The 18,324-nt window shown below is 37.4% G+C and overlaps 1 protein-coding gene across 2 annotated transcripts in view; it reads right to left on the reverse strand.

Annotated features, from left to right (window-relative positions):
- CDH13 (cadherin 13) overlaps positions 1-18,324 on the reverse strand; it is a 424,829-nt gene that overhangs the window by 330,798 nt on the left and 75,707 nt on the right. For both annotated transcript variants that reach the window (XM_051629562.1, XM_051629561.1), the window contains exon 2: positions 10,828-10,939. In XM_051629562.1, the coding sequence (XP_051485522.1) occupies positions 10,828-10,939 (112 nt within the window). The remainder of the gene's footprint in view (positions 1-10,827; positions 10,940-18,324) is intronic.

Here is an 18,324-nt window from a genome sequence, read left to right on the forward strand (position 1 = left end):
CAGGAAGACTGTGTTCTAGACCTGGCCTTAGAGACCAGTATTAAGAGTAGAAATAGAGAGAAAACAACTTTATGATCTTTACCTGTAACCTACTATTTCCAATCTGGTTGTGTTAAGCCTGGCCTTTAATCTTACTTAACAAATATGTATATCTTTATTAAACCTTTTAATCTATCAGTTCTTATGGGGTCAGTAGCAGCTGTTACACCAAGCTGTCAGAGCCTGCTGGCCCAGGCTACTCCATCTCTTATCAGTGCTCATCCCTGTCCATAGCTCACTCATACTTAAGAGGTCATTAAGAGAACAAAAAGACCAGCCAAGATTTGTTTCCTCAGTTACCTAAAATCCAGCAGCACTTGCAGCTAGGAAGAATGTGCATTTTGACACAGACTTAATCAAGAAAACCAAACTTCAGCAGACACAGGACTCATTGTGAAAGTTCAGCTTCTTGCTATATTTATGTTCTGATCATAATCACTCCAAATCATCCATCTCAGCACAGAAAACACCTGCTAGAAAACTTCTGTGTCTTTTCTTCTGCATGGCTGCATAGCTACCAATCACCTTACAAGCCTTTCTCAAGGAGCAAACACCTTGAGTAAGCAAAAACTTGTGCTGAAGCCAATAGAATTTAAGCATATGGAACACTGAAATCAAGTCAAATCTCTATGTAGTATGTGGAGGGAACTTAATTTAAGGTGCTGCTTAAACCCCAGCCTTTAGGTCATGATGTAGCAAAACTGTGGTGCTAGAAAGAGTTAAGTCAAATGTGTCCAGCAGTCATAATTACAAGTAATTTCATTTCAATTAATTATCAGCACTAACTGTAGTTAGTATCATGTGATTCTGGGAAATGATACTGACTTATAAAAACAGTAGTAAGTAGTCAATGCTTAATATTTCCAGAAGCCTTAATGGATTTATTATGTAAGTGTTAAAGCTTCTATACTTTAGTTTCTTCTCATTTTATTGGTGAAGCTATTAAAGACAGCATCTCAAAGACTAAAGTGCCAGAAGTAATAATATATTTTTAATAAAGTTTTTATTTTGATTTACAGTTGACAGAAGCTGATATTCCATTATGCCAAAAAGCTTCTGCCTACCTGCATAAGATGTAATATTTCTCAGAACACTAACTCTTACAGAATTCTTGGAGCATTGCATTTTTTTATTAACCAGAAGAGTGAACTGATCAGCTCCATTATCGAAGATAATTTTAGGCTATTTCCTGTGTTACAAATCTAACTTGTAAAAATTTAAATGAAGGGAGCTGTCTGGTTGCAAATTGCACTGTATAACTCCCACAATGCTGCTTTCAATAATCTTAAAATATATTGTAAAATCACTGTTTTCTCTCATGGCACACTTGAGCTTCTTCTCCACAAATACAAACCGGGCTTAATACTACTTTTGTCTAGAAGAGCCAAAATTAAAAACTCAGAAAACCATCAAAAAACTCCAAAGCAACAGCAGCTAAATGACTAAACACATTTTTAGGCATCTGAGTTCATGGTGTTCCATTCAGTCACAGTGAGTGGCTCCCTGATCACAATATTATTAGTTGCCTTCCTACCCTCCATATCATTTGGTTGCATCCAGCATCATGGTTTAACACAAATTTATACAGAGGAATTAAGCAAACTCCTTTATGCTTCTGTCAGGTCTGACTGGCCTTCAAGTCTAAAGGAATTCTTTGCTCAACAAACATTGGCTGAGCATTGGCTCCTCTTTCAGTGTGCAATCTGCTGCCATGTACTTGAGGAAGCCTCTCCATGAATGCAAACAGAGCAATTATTGAAATCATGCTGCTCCCCAGAACCACAGATAGGTTCCCCATGTGTGACAGCTCTTCAAGGAAACATTTAACCCTAAAATAGGCCTATGGACCATTGAGTTGGTGATAATTTGAGTCCTGAAATTTTCCATTCTCAGAAATGGATACGCACACTCTTTCTCTTCCCCAGTACAGCTGACACATAGCATTATGCATCCCAGAGAGAGGTGCATCCTGCTATCAGCAGCTGTCCATAATAGAATGATACAGTGTGTTGTGAAACACTTCATGTTTCACCTAACAAACAGACAGCAAAATAAAGGTGACAGGCAACAAAACCAAAAACGTTTCAGGTCATATAAAGGCAACTTACAACCTTGGCATTCAAACACCTGCAAATTCCATTTTTATTATAGGACATAAAAACCAGTTTGTTTAAAATATTCTTACGGCTGCAGTTTCAATTCAATTTCACAAAAAAAAAAAGATAAGTGCAAAATTGATTAAACTATGCTTTGAATGGCATTAAAGAGAATGGAAGATATGGAGAACACCCAATCACCTTCCTGTGACAACAGAACTACAAAATACCATGAGCTGCCACACACTTGGGACTATTTTAGCCAGAATTAACCCTAAATGCATTGGTATTTGTGACCCTTTCACACTCCAACACTGCTGTTTCATTAACATTCCTATGCAACTCGGGCATAGAACATCCAACTAGTTCCTTTGTGGCTTTCCCAGGAGAAAGGACAGTTGGCTCAGGGTGCAATGCACAAGAGTTGATTGTTGTGAGCACTGTCTGTGCTTCCCCTCCAGGGAGAACAGCAAGGGAGAGGAGACACAGGAGTGACAAGAAGAGATTCAGATGGGATGAGTGGGCACCTGAGGTTTCCTGAATTGACCTTTTCTAAGGAAAGTAACAGGTGCTAGATTTTAGACATCAACATCTCTCTTATGGTTTGTATAGCATCCTTTACTCTAAGCCTCACAGCAGGACTGCTTTCCTCAGGGCACAGTAAAAAACATTAAAAGAGTTTTGTGCCAGCTGTGCAGCAATTTTGTATCAGGACCAAAAGATGGATACAGGGAACAAACCAACACCACTTGGAGTCCACAAAAGAGTATTTTTGTGTTGTTTTTGTTTTGGTTTGTTTTTTTGTTGTTTGTTGTTTTTTTTTTTCCCCAAAAGTGAAAATGCTATATTCACACACACTATTTCCATATTTCCCTGAATTCATCCTCCCCTTGCATTTCATTCTTTAAAAATTGAAGTAATTTTTTATAGGTTGGTATTAATGTTTTATAAAGGTCAATTTATAGTGGTCTCCCTACTGTTTTATTGTAGGTGTTGAAAGCTGGCACTGTAATTAAAATTCCAGCTAAATAAAGTCTGCAGGAGTCCTACTTGTAACCAGGCAATCTGGTTTTCTAGCAAACCAGAGCACAATTTCTGTTGCCACTAGGTCACTGCCACACAAAAAAAGGTAAATAAAACCCACATGCCTGAATTCATCTACGTGATGTTTCTTATCAATACAGTTAAATATATTCCAGTTAGAGAACATAAGTAAAATTAAAAATGCATCCATTTCCTACAGCCTGCTTTTCAATATTCCAGCAGAAATTCTAAGACAGGACAAGTCAGTCTATGCACAAACTAGACTAGTCAAAATGTTCACACTGCTACTGCTAAGAGACAGGAGATTTACAATTTGTCCTTTGGTAAAATAAACCTGAATCCCTGGCTCCAGAATGTTTCCATGCATCAATTACATTGTTACTTACTTCGGTTTTAGCTGCATTTAAGTTCTGATACTTGCTAGCAATTGTTTCACAACTGTCAAAGATGTGTCAATTCTGACAACAACTTCAGTATCAAATTTCCTTTGCTACCAGCCACCCTGAGCTACTCCAGTGTTGCCTCCATTTTGCTGCCTTCTTTGAAGGCCCCTCAGTTCTGCTTCAGTTCTCTCCACAGCTGAGATGAGAAAAGGTTACACTGAGTATTTTTTAGTTATTTTTTAAAGAAAGAAAAGAAATCAAAGCTGGTATTGCAAAAGTGCAGCTCCTGTCTAAAAAGCAAAATCCCAGGTCACTATACGAATTGTCTTTTAGGCTTTCCCAGGGCTCCCAACTTTATTTTCACCTCATTTAAAAAAATAACTCTTTGGTAAAGAAATTTCAGATTTTAGTTAATGATAATGCCTTTCATGCAGGCTTTCTTTAACCATTTTCTTAATTCAGCAAATCCTACTATTCAGCAGGTTTGATGTTTTTTTCTGGGATTAAAAAAAGCACATCACAAAGATCTTGGTTAACATTCACATCACAGAACATGACATACACTTACTCTACTATCTAGAGCTTTTATTTGTTTGCCCAAGAACTGGTAAGTACAAGGCATACAAATATACACAAAGTCCTGCCAAAACGACCAGGGTTTTCAGAATCAGTTAATACAAATTTACCTGTTCTTTCCCTTCTCTAGAGGAAAGAGTTTGGGTAGATTAGCTGACCAGAGACATAAGGCAAGATGAGGAATGCTAGCCTACAGCTAGGAAAAAAAAAAAAAGGCACTCAATCTAATAAATTTCTGGAAGACTTCATGAGTTTACCTCCAGTATTAGTTAGTCTCAAATTGCAACTGAGAGATCCCATGCCCCAAGAAAGCTGTGTAAAAGGGAAATGTGTCCATTAAAGCAGACAAGAGCTGATGCATAGACAGATTGTTCTGTCCAGGAAAGGCTGATTTAAATAAGTAAAGAGGGGGGAAAAAAGCCTGCAAGTTGAAACGTGAGAATAATTACATTACAAAAGTTATAATTTGATTTGGATTAGCAGAGAGAAATCCTAAAAGCTAAGAATTAATTGTGAACTACATCTACAACTAATTTCAAGAAAACGTGCGTGCTTTAAGATATCATTAAATGAGATTCCGTGTTTAAAGGAAGATTTAACCTCACATATTGCCATTAGTTCTCACTAAATGTCCACACTGCACTTTGAAATGTAATGGAAAAGGTTAGCTAGCCACAATTCTTTTGAACGGTGCTTTCCTAAGATCCTCAAATGAAAAGTTCTGTCAGAAATGAGGTCTGTGAAAATACAAAGCCATGTACTACAGAAATGCATTAACACCCCAGTATATACTAATAGGTGTTACATCTGTTTGGCAGATGTCTTCCTCCTGACAAAGCTGGGCTGATGCTGGAGCCTCTTCAGCATGACCCCAGCCCTAAGCTTTAACCAGAACTCTGCCCCTAACCCCCCTTTCCTCAGGAAGATGACCCTGTTAACTTTGGTCAAAACATAAGCAATTAGCATCAGGCTATTTGCTTGCCCAGTTGTTCCAATACTAAGCTACCTACACTTTCTTAAAAGACAGATGTATATACACCTGCAGAGAATGAGTTTGCGTCTTGGCTTGCACTGTTGATCAGTTAGGGAGTAATAGCTTAGTTAATCTGACTTTTGTTTTGGAATTGCTAACTAGAAACTAAGAGAGAAGTCTTCCATTGAGGTACCTGGGGACATTATTAATACAGGGTTTGCACTGCACTGAGCAAGAGACCCATCCTGCTAATGCTGAGCAGTTGGTCATGGATTTAGACTATTAAAAGAACAGCTGGCACGCTTCAGCCAACCAAAGTCTACAAGTATTTCAAAAAAGTAATATCTGTAAAACATTATGGCTCCTGGTAAGTCACCAGAAAAAAATCTAATCTCAAACCAAGTCATCTGCTACTTTTACCTTCCTAAATTCAGACCCACTAATTAACAGAACATGTACTGTCACTGCAAATTTCCCCGCCACATTTTTTAAACCTTGGTTTCATGACTTTTCTGAACCAGACAAGAAACTTTTAGTTTAAATCTTAACTTCCTCCACCTTTAAATCATGACGTCAGTCAAGAGGAGGTTTCACCCACACCTTTCCGCTCATTACTCTAGAAGATCTGGTACATCCGAGAGATTTTGACTTAGTCCTGAAGATGTTTTCCAGGATGTTATCCTACCTTGTCAAAAACCAGTTTAATTCAGTGTATATGCATAATAATCCATCTATTTTAAACTCATTTCCCCTCAGGTCCTGTTAATAAGCTGACATGCACTGTTTGGAAGGCAATTGTGACCACCTGGCACTCAACCATTTTTTCCTCTTTTGCTTTGCTTTAATCATGTGTGAAAGCAGTTTAACAGACAATATATGATATTCCCTTATGCTGCAACATCAATCTGCATATATCTATTCCGAGAGACATGTGAGATGTTCTATATCACTTAGTCACAATACATATTTGCAATACATATGCAGACAACTTTTACACAGAGGGAGAGAGTCAGGCATCAAACTTCAATTAAAAAGCAATGCCTTAGGTATTTAAGTGCAAAAGTATCCTCCCTTTGATGATTCCCCTCCCTCTGCCTCTATTAACATGTTGTCAAGTTCCTAGTCTCTCACTTAAAAAATTACTTCCACAATTTTACAACCATGCTGCATAACCCCAAGTATTTGGTAACATGAGTTTTGCTTCCTACAGCCAATTAAGTGAGAATAGCATGATTAAGAGATATTCCTGATGTCTGGCTTCAAATCCTGACCAGTATCTCTGTCCAAATGGCATAAGTGTCTCAGATGCCTGATCTTAATCATGTCTCCATGTGTTAGCACTGAAGCTCTGGTTTTCAAGTTCTATACATGGGTATGTGCACATTAAGGTATAGAGTATAAAAATAATTCTGCTATCTGGGTAGAAATCTGTAGAACCTGCTACCCCAATTCCAACACAGGAACCGGGCAAACGTTTTCTGAAGGGGCACATTTCTTACAATAGCGATTTCTGTGAAATGAAAGTAATTTTAAGATGTTTCTAGAATTCAAAAATGAGTGAAATACTTGTTTTTAAAACCTCAGCTACGTTTCAACATGGATACACTACAGGTATATACACCTGAGTAGGTAAAAAATCCAGTTATCTCGCTCTTAACCAAATACGTAGACAGTTTTCACTGCAAAAAAAAAAAATCTTACCTCACTCAAACACAGTTTTTACAAGCTACAACTACCACCTGTAGTTTCAATTACCCAAACCCCACAACATTCAACATGAAGAATTAAAAGTGGCATATAAATCTCATGTTAAATCTCCATAGAGATTTTGACATATTGCGGTATATTGAATTAGGCTGCCACATTGGCTTTATACAAGCTGCAGAAAAAGTGAAGCAAGTGGAGATGGATCAAGTGTGTGAGATAACACACACTATATAGATCAGCATAAATGAGAGTAACAGCAGTAATAGTGATAGCATGAAAGTCACAGGAAGAAGCCATCCTTGCAGTCCAGGGGCATGGTAATCAGTGGGAAGAGTGGATGTGATAAGTCAAAATTCTCACATGGCATCAGAGAATCAGTAGAAAGTGTCTTGATGTGAGCATGATGGGTGCTGTGATCCACGTACACGTGTTATTTTAATAGCAGGAATGGTCTTCTCTGATATTTCTGTGGGTATTATTCAGTTTGAACAGAGGAAATCATGTTGGAAGCTACCGCTTTGCTAGACAACAGAAGAACTGCCTTTAAGCATTAATGATAAGCAGACTAATGTATTTCCTATCATATGAGTAAATAAAGATTTTCAATACGGTTGAATAGGAAAGTCTTTGTTAAAATCCACAGAATAAAAAAAGCACCCAAATGCAGACAAAGCCCTGATCTTGAAGCAGCCTAAGCTCTGAAACATGCAATCTATCACATTAGACAGAAGAGGTCAGCCATTAATTAACATCAAAATTAAAGCTCTTCAAGTAAGGGTCAAAACTTCCTTTGTTTTGACATTTAGATCAGTGGCAATGTATTCCCCAGTTTAGCATGCACAACACATCACCTAACGCCTTTATGTTAATTGCCTCGATTTTTCAAGTGCACTATTTGATTCATTGTCAATTAAAAATATCCCCAAAAGCCAAGACTCATGTATGTTAAGTACAAACATGATTAATTGAACACAATTACATTTCCACATTTGATGAGTCTGATTAGGAGCTTCCTATCAGCCTGGCATGACAGAGCATTGTCACTACCAGTGATCTGTCAGCCTTGCCAAAGACAAGCTTGCTGATGGGGAAGTATTTCATGGAGAAATGTTTCAGACAGGTGTAAAACTTGTCATTAAATGTTGGCAATTAAGAGCTTATCAAGACTGTAGCAACCTTTATCTGATTGCAGAAGATGGTCCTAGGTCCAATCTGAAAAAAAGGTATCAGGAAGGAAAATTCAGTAATGCCAATGCTTGTTAAAACAATAAATCCATGGACAGACCCTCTAGTATTTCCAGGAAGTGACCCTATGAATCCTCCACCCACTATATCAAGGGAACATCTGGTTTAAGAAAACTGCATCCAGGAAGAAGTGGGCAGACCCAGATTAGGAGAGCAATCCTCAATTCTGTTTGCAGTCATAGAAAACAAATAATGAGACGAAGGGATTTGATAAGAAAAAATAATGTCAAAATTAGGAAAAATTAACAAAATTAGGATAATAAAACAGATCCAGTCTGGAGGCTGCTGTTAAGTCTGACGCAATGGTAAACCCCCCAAAAAAAGCAGTTCAGTCTGAGCAGAATGACATAGAAGCTAAGAAATAGCAACAGAAGTGCAGTGACACTAACAGGGAGGAGGGTTTGCACACACTTCCAGACTGATGCAATTAGCATGGCCAGGCTTTGAAGGTGACATATACAACTGTGTACCCTTAGTATGGGCTTCTCTTCCTTCTTCTCATCAGTAAATGTAAAATATAATTTCCATATGTAATAAATACATAAAAGCCAGCCATAACCTATATTTAATTACAAGGGACATACTAGCAACGAGATGTACAGTGGGTCTGTGTTTAAATTGAAAAATAAGACTGTTCTATTGCACTTCAGAAAAAAATTAAGGAGCTCCTTGGCTTACAGAGAACTACAAAAGCAATCACTGCTACAAGCCTCCTTTGCATATTTGCTCTATTAATTTACATAGCCCTGGTAAGCCTTACATTGCAATGCAACTGCTAAATTCCACTGCTCCTGGGCAACAGGCATAAAAAGATGCAAGAACGTGCAAAGTGTATTCAAACAGACAATTAAAAATATCAATTCTATTGACAGCTAAAATGAAGAAACTGCAAAGGTTTAACACTCTGCATGAAGGACATACTGTTTACAAGTGATGGAATTAACCAGAGTCATGCATTGACACTCTGCTTTCATCAAACACTACATATTAGGCCAATTTAGCATCTCCTGATTAAAATAATTTGATTCTGAAGATTGTTTCCAGGCATTTCTAAGTCTCTTCCTGCTCTTTCCTTCTCCTTGCATTAATGATGGTGGTCTTAATTACTGCGTTAGTTTCGCACCAGTGCAATTGGCTGGGTCACCACAGGGCAACTCAGTTGACTTTGGCTTAACCAGCTCATCCTCTAGGCATTTGGAAAGACAACCACAAATCAGATCTGGTCAGACTTGCTACAGCCTCAAAGTTCAGAAGCAGCCAAAGAATACAGCAAAAGTTATTTTTATCCAGCTTAACACTAACTTGTTCATATTGCTTTCCATTAGGAATATCTTCAACTTTGCCTTCTTATTCAATCTGTTATACTTCCTATACTCTGTGAATGTTTCCTTTTAACCATGTAAGAATGTGTTCATCAACTCTTTAATAAAAGAATTAAAAAGAAAACAGTTACCTTAAAAAAATTAGGAGTTTGAAATCTCTATTCTAAATGCAATAATAACCTCACTTCTCTGAATAGCATTACTACTTATTATCTACTTTTCCTTTGAAAATGTAACTCAGACTAAGTAACTTATCAAAATCATTAGACTAAAAATGTTATCCTAAAGGTTCTTTTCAGCACCTGTTAAAAGCTGAATTACTCCAGTTGAGAAGTCATTGAAATAAGAGTCACTTCAGTAGAGTCTGGCAACTAATTTTGCAATTTCAGTTTGAAAAGTTAGTGCTATTTTAAAACAAGTGTGCACAGATATTAAACCCTCACCGAAACAAACATACAGTGGAAATACATCAAGATGTATTAAGTACCTGGAGGAAACAGAGATGGGAAATGTGTGTATTTAGTGAGTAGCTCAGTTTGCATTTTTTGGTCTCTCCAAACTATCCCCATGTATCACACTGTAGGATCTAAATATTGCACAGAGATGCCAAGCACTACTGTCTCATGCAGCATATCTGCAAAAATTCTTTGTTCAACAGCAAGCAACCAAGCATGAAGAAGAAACTATCAGTAAAATGTGCCACATGTAAAAATGGCATGTCTAGAAGTTATGAAAATGGCAGCACTTAGCATTTTTATTTTTTAAGTCTTCAAAATCCTCTAACTGTTGGATAAGGTACTATATTAGTTTTACAGTCTTGAAGACCCAAAGGCACACAACTGTATGTACAGATTGTAACACTTGCATACTAAAGTGCACTAACACCCGGACTCAAAGACAGTTAAATCTCCTTCAGTTTAATGCTTTCAATATTACAGTGCCAGATTGGATTTTATAATGTGACACCTGGTCATTGGAATATTACTGAATATCTCAGTGGTGTGACATTTAGTAACTATCAGCAACAGCAAAAAATCACAAGCATCATCCAGTCTCCTCTGATTTTCATGTAAAACTTGGACTTGCACCAGCTTTGAATGAAACTTCTAGGACATAAGCCTCTACATCTGAGTTGCAGAGATAAATGATTAGTGAAATGCTGAGGGAAATTAAGGCTTGCTTAAGATTCTAAGGAGAAAGTGGATGATTTCAAGGTTCCACAATGTTCATATTGTCCTAAATGATTCTCTATAGTGTCTTGCTATCTCTAATACATGGAACAGAGTAGTCAGAGTTATTGGATTAATGCAAGGAAACCTAAAATCGTGGCAATATTCAAAATCTCATGTACAAAGTAAAGCTTTCTGATAAATGGAAGAAGGGATATGAATATATAAGCATTTCTGATTTTTGTATAATAATAATATATAAAGATAACATACGGTTCAGAACTCTCTGGTCCTCTGTGAATTCAAGTGGCTGCTCAATATAATAAACCTTTTGCTGGAATCCAGGGACACATTCTAAACCTTCTGCACATGAAAGCAGCAGAACCTGAGGAAAAAATAAAGAAAAGGATGTTTAACATCCACTCATTCAACCGTCATCATAGCTTCTGGGAATGATACTGGCTTTAGGCTCAGCAGTCATAAAACAAAATATCCATCCCATCCCACTTCCCCTTCAAATGTTTCTAAGCCCTTCTTGTAAGTTTGTTGCTTTTACATCTACAGAGTGATAATGCAAATCATAAAACAGTAGCTTTTGTGGTTCAGTTCAGATTATCAATAAGATTAGTGGTCTTTGTGAAAACATAGGATGTAATATCACTCCTAAAACCACAGGTGAATAACTAGGCTTAAATATATGCTTAAATTAAGCACTTTTAAGTTGATGTAAGTAGTTGATAAATTAGAGTCTGCAAACCTAATTTCAAAGGTCAATCACTAAGTTACAGAAGGAATTACTTATTCAAGGCTGAAGTTTCACAACAAAACCTTCCTTTATAAAAACTTTGCTAAAAAATGCCAACGGTTGCCTTTCCCCCACCCTCTCTGAGCCACTGTTTGTTCATCTTCCCTGTAATCAAAAGCTTGTTTACACCCAGGGAAGACAGAAAATGAATTATGAGCATCACAGTAGAGGTGGATCTGAAGGCAAAAGTTGAATGCATTTTGTGTCACTGTTAGTTTGTGGTCACCAAATTCCCCATCAATACAAGAACACCTCAAAGGTGGAAGCTTAAAAGCAAAATAAAATTGGTTGGAAATAACTATGATGTTAATCTCAGTCTCTGAAAGTGTTTTTTCTACCCCTGAATAGAGACAACCTGAGAGGCTATTTTTCTTGGCAGTTTTTAAATGAGAGCATGAAGGTGAGCATGTCAGAGAAAAAAGGCAGGAGGAAAAAAATTACTAAAAAGTTTAAAAGGTTAAAGAGGGAGGTAGGAGGCAGTTTTAAGAGTAGGAAAAGCCATATCTGTACTTTTTCAAGCCATATATGTGTAACCACACGTTCAGAAGTATCTTCTGCTTCAGAACCTCCAAAAGTGTTTTGCAAAACCTGACTTTCAGCTGGTGTACAGAATATTCTGATCTCAAAATCGTTATGGCCAATCTGCTGCTTATCAGGTAGCCAAAGCAAAGTAAAGCAGAGAGGGCACACGTAGTGGCCAAGAAGAAAACTGTCACAGCAGTTCTGAATATTAGTTCTAAAATTCAAGAGGCCTTGCACAAATGGATCTATTTATTCAATACCTCCTCAACACGTGATTACAATTTCTCAAATACAGCTCTCCAGTGGTAAAGTGAGGACAATTTCTCCCCCATACCGAACAGGTGACTGCTGAAGGCTCCTTTCTGCCTTACCAGCTCAGGTGACAAACTGCCCTCTCACTTCTCCCAACCCAGTATCAGCACCTCACTCATTTCTCAGTTCTACCTCCACCACATCACCATCTAGGTATGCTGATCCTGATTCTACAGAGGTTCTGCAAAAATGCAACATCTTCATGTTTCCCTCCTAGCCACCACTCCTAGTCCATTCACTAAATCAGAGCAGTACAACATTGTCTGCTCTCTCTCCCTTCATGCACTTCACACTTCCTCTAAGTTTTATGTGATCCCATTTCTAAAAATGAAAGGCAGCAATACCCCACCTGGTCTGCATTAGTTCTTCCTCTTGAAACCAACTGCTGGACCGTTTATTTCGTGTCACTGATACTTGCTGTAGAATCTTGGCCAGAAGTGTCAGCAGACCAAACAACCAGAATATTTTATGACAATTAAGCTGGTGATAGTCAAATGCAGTAGATGGAGGCCTTTGCTTTCCATTCTGACCTTCTCTATGATTGTTCCTTTGAAGGATTAACCAAGAAAGGAGAAAAAGTCTTGAAGTAATGCACCAAGTAAGGTGCAATGCACTACCTCTCTTCTATATATCCACATAACTGCTGCCTTTCCTACCAACGCCTATAAACACAGCCTCATTCAATTACTCACCCTGATACACAGACTTTATGAATGATTCTGCACTCTATAGGGGTAGAGAACTGAAGACCAAAGAACATACATCCAAGTATGAGGTAACTGCAAATGTAAACTTGCGTAGTCAGAGCCTGCCCTCAATTGTGCATAAGACTTGATTACTAATTATAAAAATGAATAGCATGATACGCATTTGAATGATCACATGCACAGAAAGACAGACATGTATTTTCCATGTGCACAGGTGCATCTTTAAAGTACCTTTCTGACTCACGGGGTAACTGAATGAATATACATTAAATTGTAATCACAGCAGAAGGAAAAAATCTTCTGATCTCAAGATGCAAGCAACAACTGAGGCAGAGTTATATAACAAGCCCACATCACAAAAAAAGCCCAAGCAGTATACACTGAAATGTAAGTACAAACAACTCTTCTAAAAGATTAACACAGCAAGTAAGAGGTAAATCATGTTCTGATCTCCCAGCTACTGACATCTTGCAGTTGAAACCCTTGTCTTAAGGATCTATAAATAAAAGCCTCCTTTGGACATCAACTATGTCAGTACTTAAAGTAGACATATTCCCTTCTCGATCAGATTTGTGACAGTATAAATTGACTTTGAAGGCTGGGCAATCTAAATAGGTCAGGAGTTAAACTTCTGTATGCCTGGTACAGAAGCCTCACATAATACAGATGTAGCAAATAGAAAGTGACCTTTACTCTCTTTGAAATAATTACAAGACTCAGACTTAGTCTTGCTGTGAAATGGAACATTTTCTTCTGCTTGTGCAGTTCCAGGCACTTTCTTCTTCTCAACATGTCAGACAAGGTGTTAAATCTATCATCACATTGAGAGATTTTAATTAATTTTCTTTTGTAAGCACAATTACTCTTTTAATTTATTTTTCTCAAGGAAACTTCTGTTGAACTGTCTCATTAAAATAATTTCTTTTGAGGCTCTTCACTTTGGGAAGAACTATACCTTGAAAAAAATAAGCCAAAGAGATTTATGTCAAAGACAAAAAATTTATTCTGAATTCAAGTATCATGTAGATTTCATATTTTTGAACATAAAAGGTTTTGAGCTAGTAGCTGTCTAAAGAAAGACCTCAGCTAAATACACCAAAAATGTTAAAATGTCATGCGTAGAATTCAGAATATATAAATATTGTTCACAGAGCTAGTCAAGTACTGGACAACTAGTACAAAATAATCCTTCACCCATCACTAGAAAAAAGCCACATCCTTGAGAGAATGGCAATTTTGCAGCAAACATCACTTGCTCAGGAAAGTCTGAAGGGGTAGAAGTGTGAAAAGCAAACCCGGGGAGTCATGACTACACAGATCTACAGATACTATGTTCACTGACAAGCAGTATCAAAGTTTTTCATGACTTACTGCTTTTCAGAAATGTACAGAGAGAAGATTCATTTTTAATATCCTGACAATTTGTCTTTCTGAATTTATTACCAGCCACTATAAGGAAATGTCACTGGTTCAGAGAAATCCTGTGCAAGTTTGGTCACTGGGCTAGAACTCTACTTCTGAAGAGGCAGCAAGCCAAGGAAACATTTTTCCTTTTTTTTCCCCATTAATAAACCAGCTGGTGACCTTGCCTGACCTCAACATTTGCACTGAAAGCTGCTCACATAGCACATGGGTTGGAAAGCAGAAGAGGATGGCAATTTCATAGCATACTACAGAGGAAATTAGTAAAGCCCTTGATGTTAAAGTACCTGTGGGTATTGCTTCTCAAAAATCAGGGCTCCTCTACCTCCTCTGCTGGTGACTGAAAGTTAGTCTCTGAAATTACTTTCCAGAGAAATTTCAAATCTCTCCTTTTTCAGTCACCCACAGTTTCAGCACATGAAACAGCTCCATTCAGATTTGATTGGCTACATCCTCACTCCGGAAATTAATTTTCTCACCTTTTACTGTAAACATGCTCATATCTTCATTAACCCTACCTATATGAGATCAACTTTCTATCACAAAAATGTAAGCTCCAGATTATTAATTGCATTTCATACACATTCTTGTGGTGTGAAATTCAGCCTTGGCTTTATTTAATAGAGATGTAAATGCAGACACCTGTGAAAACCACCTGTCCAGGCATGAATTTTACACACAATAAACGCAAACAAATATTTCACAGGGCAGCATTCTGTAGGACCACGTTCTGCCTTTGACTTCAGGAGAGTAGTCTGAAATGTAAGCCAATAAAAAAACCAAGCAAAAACATAAAATATCTAATAAAGGAACTTTTTTTAATAACAGCAATAATCTCAAAAGTTCAAAAACTATGAGTCACCTCCTGAGGGTTTTGTTGAGGTTTTTTTATTTGTTTGTAGATTTTGGTTCGGGGTTTTTTTTGGAAGTATGGGTTTGGGGTTTCTTTTTTAGTCATTTGACTCATTTACTTGGAAGCGAGTACTGAAAATTTATGCTTCTGAGCTGGAAGCAGGAGAAATAGAAATTTACTTTTTGCATATCAAAACTTCAGATTTTCATGTAAAATATGGTGATCCTAAAAGCTGAGAACTGAGAAGAAAAAAGTAATCAGAATAAGAAGAACTACCAACCCTGACTTCAATTGCACATGACTAAATATTTCCATTATGCAGATCAAGATCCTTGGATTTTAAAACTCCTTCAATCTTCAGGTGCTGCAACAGTAGACCCACAAAAAAATGGAGAGGAAACCATCAGAGAAGACAAACAAGTAATGAGTAGCACAGTCACAAAATTTTGCAGAGAGATGATGAATTCTTGCCTTTGCTGAAGTTAGAACTATTCACTGATTTTAGGGCTTTTTTACTCAAGATTTAAATGAGGGAGTTATTTAAATGAAATTAGCAGAGGGATACTTAGAATAAAGAGAGCACTGCTGTAAGTAAGGTTCTGATTCTGCATTATGCAGACTCCAATTAGAATGTCAGCAGGTCCTAAGGCAATTGTTTCATCAAATCACATACAGACTGGACATTAAGTTCTCCTCGTCTCCTGTATTTTCATCATCAATTGGAATGAGGAAAAAAACCTCAAAAGTCTGAATAATTTATCTTCTGATTGGCATAATTAACAAAGTTATTTTAACATTGCATAAAGGTATCTTGAATTATTTATCTCAAAGTGACTAAATGAAATAAAATACAGTTCTTTTGCATTGATTTGATTTCTAGAGCACTATTATTTTATTCAGTATTTTCATTCTGGAGGGAAAGTTTTCACTGATTTAGGCTTCAACCTCTCTTTATCAGGAAAGAGACTCAGAAAATGAATATCCACAATCTCTACAGCTCTACCTCTAAATCTGATAGTGAATTCAAGTCATTTTTGTAAGAAATGCTATTAAGATTTGGCACTAAGATTCTTCAAAGATGATAAATATTCTTTTAAGGGGCCTACATATCCATTTATTGCATAGCTCTGTCCTAAGAGTGAAAGTCACACTTGGAGTAGTGAAGGGTGGGCTATGAAAATGCAAATTAGAATGACTTTATTGGCTCAAATGAATTCAGTTCTCTCATCTGAGTGGTGTGACTGCAGTAGGCATCCATTAAGTTGAAAAAAAAATAAATTACAAACTCTTTTGTGAGACTATCTAGCACAAGAACATTTTTTACGACCACTTTCCTCGTGAATGTATGTTTATTATAAGAACTTTATCACATATTCAGTAAAAAGTGTACATCTTCCATGACGCTGGAAATCTTTTCAAGTTATTCAAGAAGCAATTTACCAGCACTAGTGTCTGAACAGCCAGCTACTTTCCTTCTGAATTTCAAGATATCTGGAAGAGGCCACATCAGGCTGTTCAGGTATGAGCCCAGGGTCTGTTCAGAGACAAAGCAACTCCAGAACTCCCATTGCTTAAGGTCAAGAAAGAGAATACAAGGGTACTAGAGAGTATGTGAGCACTTCCGTGGCTACACAGGAGAGTGGAGCTACTGTTGGGTCTAAGAGCATCACAGTCAGCACTTAATTTGGTTAAGCTGCCAGGAAACTGCACCCTCAAATTGAGTTTATGTATATATATAATGAACTCTTCCTGACACATCTTCCATGCATTAGAGACTTGAGGTAGCTTAGAGTTCCCTTGACTTGGGAGCCCAGAAAAGCTTTAAATAGACATGGAAGGAACCACCTCTGCTGTCACAAGCAGGCACAACATGCAACCTTCTGGCCAGATCGCTGGATCCTAACCACAAATAATTCCTCCCTGCATCCCACAATTTTGGACTCTTATTCTGATGGTCATTTCATAGCTGCCAGAACAAATTTGCTCATGATCAATTTACAGCCATTTATTCTCATACAAATCTTGTCTCATGACTTACTAACCTTTCTCTAACTCTTCCATTTGTTGGGCTACACAAACCAAACACTTTCAGTCTCCTCCTATAAGGATGCAACTCCTTCAATTGTTTCAGTAAGCTTTCATTGTGCCTACTTAAGTCTGAACATGTGCAAAATACATGAAGAAATCCAGATAAGCATTCTCCAAGGTCTCACAAGTGATATCAATATCATCTGAAGGCCAAAATATGTTGCCTAATGCTTCCTAAAATTCCACTTTTCCTTTTCAAAGTCTTGTCATACTGACAGATCACAACCATTCGAAAATTAACTAACACACAAAGAGCTGACAAATTTCAGATCCATGGAGGTACTGCCTCCATTCAGCTACAACAGTGCTAAGCAGCTTTTGCAAACAGTCAGGATTAATCTGTGTGAAATACAAACACAGATGCAAAACCTCATGCATTGCTAAATCTATGCTCTTTCTGAATCAGCTCTGCTCACAAGTAGCAGGCATCTTACAGTGTAAAGCCCAAGCTTAACCTTCCCTCTCAATAGAGCTTATTAGCTGAGACTCAGGATTTGGAGACAGATGATGGCTCCAAGGCTCAAGGTGGCTTGTACCCATACAGCTCAGAGCACAGGATCAACTTGCTCTTTCATCTATGTAGATGTATCTGAACAGGGTTCAGATTTTTGTAAACCAGGCATTAACTGCCATCCTGGTTCATTAAGGATTTTAATGATTAATAACAGAGGCCAAAATGTGTTACTTGTGCTCAAAGCAAGCAATATTTTAAATTACTCAACTATTTAACAAGTAAATACCTACCCATCATGATTAATAGCACTATTTAACATATAAGATTGCTTAGACAAAAGGATGATTTGGCCTCCAAGGTTATTTTTTGTTTATTTTTAGGCATTAGGAAAAAAGCAATCATATTTTGCTGAAACCCATACACCACTGGAATGACATTATAACTGCTTAGCCTATTTAGAGAAGCTGTATAATAAATTCATTTTACAAGGTACAGAATAATGCAAATGAGCCATTCAATAGCACTCTTGCACCAGCGAAAGACACATAAAGAAGAAACATTGGAAGTCAGAATTCTGATCTGGTTATGCTGCAAGGTATGGAATTAC

Source organism: Apus apus, chromosome 11 (genome assembly GCF_020740795.1).
Source record: "Apus apus isolate bApuApu2 chromosome 11, bApuApu2.pri.cur, whole genome shotgun sequence".
NCBI lineage: Eukaryota > Metazoa > Chordata > Aves > Apodiformes > Apodidae > Apus > Apus apus.